The sequence below is a fragment of the Alosa pseudoharengus genome, unplaced genomic scaffold (genome assembly GCF_046254945.1).
Source record: "Alosa pseudoharengus isolate Yale_2024_CS ecotype anadromous, Long Island Sound unplaced genomic scaffold, YU_APseudo_1.1 YU_APseudo_1.1_scf_3, whole genome shotgun sequence".
NCBI lineage: Eukaryota > Metazoa > Chordata > Actinopteri > Clupeiformes > Clupeidae > Alosa > Alosa pseudoharengus.
In genome coordinates this window covers 17,735,030-17,739,193 of record NW_027468718.1, presented here as the reverse complement: position 1 = coordinate 17,739,193, position 4,164 = coordinate 17,735,030, and the positions used below count along the sequence as shown (strand labels likewise).

Genomic DNA, 4,164 nt, shown 5'->3' with positions numbered 1-4,164 from the left:
GGAGTTATGGTCTTTCACAAAGAAGAGTTTATGCGCACAAAGATAGTCTATAGTTCAAATGTTAAATGTAAACTCGTGTATTGGGTAATTGTATTTAGGAAAAGGTTTGGGTTTCAGTGCATAGCATTACACTTGTGGCAGAAAAATGCTCATAATAAACTGCTAGATGGCAGGCTCTATTTTTTCCACAGTGAAACATAATATGTTATAAAATTCATCCGCATAGGCTTTTTTTTAAACAAATATGAGAAATTTAAGCCTGCCTTACATGCATTTGTAATTTTCCTAAAGATTGTAAAAATGCACTGTCAGATGCATAATATTTACACAGAAGTGTGAATTTATGGACTGATGACAGAGCTGTCCTATTTAAAATACCAAATGGAATATTTTCCACACTGTCACCGGGGACATTCACGTTTCAACTCTGTTTATATAAGCTCGTTTCAAACACATGCTCTAATTAAAACTTAATACAATTTCTCGAATTTCTTTATTATTCACTTTAACCGTGATATACTATTATGCATTAATTAATATTTTGGGAAGTCTTACACTATTCAAAAGCATTCCGTTTCTCTTTCCTTACTTTTTCGGTGGAGGGAGATAAAATAGCATACTCTATCACGATCCTGTGGTTTTTAATACTTTTAAATCAATGTCAAAGTGTCCCCTCTCCAAATAAGAAAAATTAAGAAGAATTTTTAAATATTAAAATACGTTACCTTATGTTGAGACATAGGCTACAATGTCGAGTGGATTCGTGGCCCACATTAGCCTATAATGGCGGTTTCCCGTAGCCTTTGATCAAATCCTTCCATGAAAATGTGTTTCAGAACTAATGTTTTGCCGGTTTGAAGTCGCAAAAGAGGGCAAACCAATCGGGGAAAAAAGACTCACAACAACTGACCATGAAGTCGAGCTGTTTTCAATGATCGCGAATAATCGAGTGCATTCAAGGCACGGCTGAAAGATGCAAACTCACACACTTCTTGCCACTGCCAAGAACAAAAAAACCCCCAGCGCACTGGACCTCGGGGTGTCTTTTCAATCAAGCAACTCACGCACTCACACACACACACACACACACACATACACACAAAGCCACCACATCCATGCAGCAGAGCAAGCACGAAACTCTTAACATGGGGATGACAACTTGTGTCCTTGTTATGGACAGATTTAGTTCCCCAGTCTTCATCTATGAGACATTCCAGACAGGGAACACTTGTTCTGGCATCACTCGGTAGACGGCTTGGAGCGCACTGAAGACCTTTCGCTTGGGTCAGGTCACTCAACCTGTCGCGTTTATTCAGATTTGAAAAATGGTCGGTTGTCTTTGAGTTATGGATGTTGGTGAACTTTTAATATTATTTTCCATAAACATGCTTTATTTAGGCTATGGTATTTAGATTTATGTTGAGTAGAAATGGTGCTTATTCTTTTGGGGGGGGATAATTTGCTAATTTCTTCATATTACATTTTACACCAAAATCTGACATGACAGCATTATGATCATTATAAAGTGTTAGAATTATACAGTAAAAACAGTCTTCAGATTTAGTTACTTGGGAGGATGATCGCAGTGTTCCATAAGCACAAAATAGCCTAATATATTTTATCAAAGCTCCGAGAGTAAGCTTGTAAAAACGGAGACTCAGGAACTCTTCGGTGAATGGAAAAGTCTTGGCAAATTAAGTCATCCTCGCCTGTTAAAAACATCAAGCATTCTTCGATAGGTTAAATTGTCTTCCAGTCAGCGTGTGGAAAAAGTCTTTGCAGCAAAACACAAAAAAAGATGTCAGTTTATCTTTTAAAACAGAGAAGAAAACCGGCATATTGAATCTGTAACATCTCCTGGAGGTCAGTGCTAAATTGTTGTTCTTCAATTATTGGCTATCAATTAGCAACGGGCCATTTCAGCTACTTGCCCCTGGTTAATAAGCGAGCGGGGCCTACTTCTGAAGCGTCTCTCAATTGCACTCAGATGAACGCTCAGCTCGAGCCACTCACACCCTAAGGATCTCCCAGGAGTATCACGTCGGAAAAGACTATGTCAATTTATTTAATTATTAATTATTGATTCAGTAATTGTATTCACGCTTGCATTTGGAGTACAGTCTTTGCACCAAAAAATACTACTGGTGTTGATTGCACTCGAGTTATCCTTTATTTATTTGTGTGTGTGTGTGTGTGTGTGTGTGTGTGTGTGTGTGATGCTTAACTCTCAAGCGGGTTTGACATGATGCTTAACTCTCAAGCGGGTTTTTAAGGTTGGCAAGTATATATGAAAAAGAGGCAAATATTCAGGGTATATTGATTTTTAACTCATAACCATTATCATCCACGAAACTGCATCCCATGTTGTGAAACAAAAATATCGAATAAATGGTATTTTTAGGTAGTAAACGCTAAAATGTGTCTTACCGTTGGAAGGCCCGTAAGTAACTCCCTTTGCAACACAGTCAAGTAGGGCTCGACATTAAAGGTCACCAAAGTGATTTTGAATTTGTAATGCACTTGACTTCAATATTAACAGCAGTAATTCGCAGGGCTTGGAAATAAGCGAAGATGGATTTATCAGCTGCGCGTCTCCTCCTTTGTCTAATCTTATCTCAAAAGGTCCGAGGGAGCAACTAACAAGGGATGAGCAGTGCCACATCGCTACAAGTCCAGTGAGGGGACACACACTACAAGCGCGCCTGTGCCATCGCTCACACAAACACATGCCATTGCACGCACGCGCGCGCGCGCGCACACACGCACACACACACACACACACACACACACACACACACACACACACACACACACACACACACACAGTCAAATCTAATCTGACAACACCAAGAGACTTGTTGAATTGCGAAAGACTTGCGTACACATCCTCACCTGTTTGCAGGAGTTTACACGTTGTAACAATGTTACTCGTGGTAACAATGTAGCCTATGCCGTCAAATCCTTTTAACTTAGCCCTAATGAAACATATGAACCAAGGAAAAGACGATTGCATAATTGACTAATATAATTTCACTACAAACATATATACTCTATGTATTTCAATACACAGAGCAGATAGTTAAGCGCTTGAAAATACTTGATAGCTAAAAGCTCGGCCTTGAAACCACGTCACGCTTTTCAAATTGTGGACAGCTTCAAGGTAAGCTGATATTGGGTTATATAAATAGACATACCAAATTAAAATGAACATTTAAATAATGTTGTAGTTTTTTTGGTAATTAAATAAAATATAATCTGATTGCGTATGAAAAAGGTACCGGGTTAAATTTATGTGCTAAAGGATCTCCCCAATATTTTAAATGCTATTATAATAGGTCAAAAATACCACTTTTAAAAGCTGAAGTTTGTTCATGGAGAACTGAAGGCCTAGTTTGTGTACTGTTCTGTTTCCAAGCATTGCAGTAAGAACATTGCACAGTCACATGTTAAACACTGGTAATTTTAAAATAAAGAGTAAACCTGTTTATGAACTGCTATGCCGTGTATACTAGTTCTACTTCTTCTTTGATTGAACAATCAGCTAACGGATGATGGTGAAAACAGCTGAGCTTGCTCAACAAGCCACCCATGCCAGCCGTTTAATCCATGCCACTTATAAGACCCGTATTCATTGTTCAACACCAGGACAAAAAAAATAAGCCAACTGTCGTTACGCAACTAACCCGGGTCGATATCCAGACAATGCGCAGGATCGTCACCGTCTCCTAATTGTCCGTTCGTGGCGAGGCTCTCCATGGAGAGCTCGAGCTCCTTCTCCTCCCAGCCCCGGAGCTTCCGCTTCTTGTTCGTCCCGATCAGGGCTTCCACCGAGAAGGCGTGCGCTCTCGAGCTCAGCGCGGCGGCAGATCGTCTCCTGTCACTCATCTCTCCCGCAACAAATCCAGCAGAGGGGACGACAAAAACTCCTTCCGCTCACACAGATACCGAGCAAACAAAACAAGCAGAAAGTTTACAGCGAGCTTGGACGAAGAAGAAAAACTTTCCGGTGACAAAAGTAATCCCCCAACCTATGACTACCTCAAGAGTTTTAAACTTTTACAGAGATTAGATGCCATGTCCCATAGCAGTCAATGGCGTGGCAGAGGAAATGTGGTTCGAAGAGATATTTTGATAATGACTAGCTGTTTTCGTGACTCCGTCCTG

The 4,164-nt window shown here is 40.1% G+C and overlaps 1 protein-coding gene across 2 annotated transcripts in view; it reads right to left on the bottom strand.

Moving 5' to 3' along the window:
- The window catches only part of tbx15 (T-box transcription factor 15), a 27,832-nt gene extending 23,947 nt beyond the window's left edge, over positions 1–3,885 (bottom strand). For both annotated transcript variants that reach the window (XM_076262558.1, XM_076262559.1), the window contains exon 1: positions 3,684–3,885. In XM_076262558.1, coding sequence (XP_076118673.1) covers positions 3,684–3,885 — 202 coding nt within the window. The remainder of the gene's footprint in view (positions 1–3,683) is intronic.
- Between the last annotated feature and the right edge of the window lie 279 nt (positions 3,886–4,164).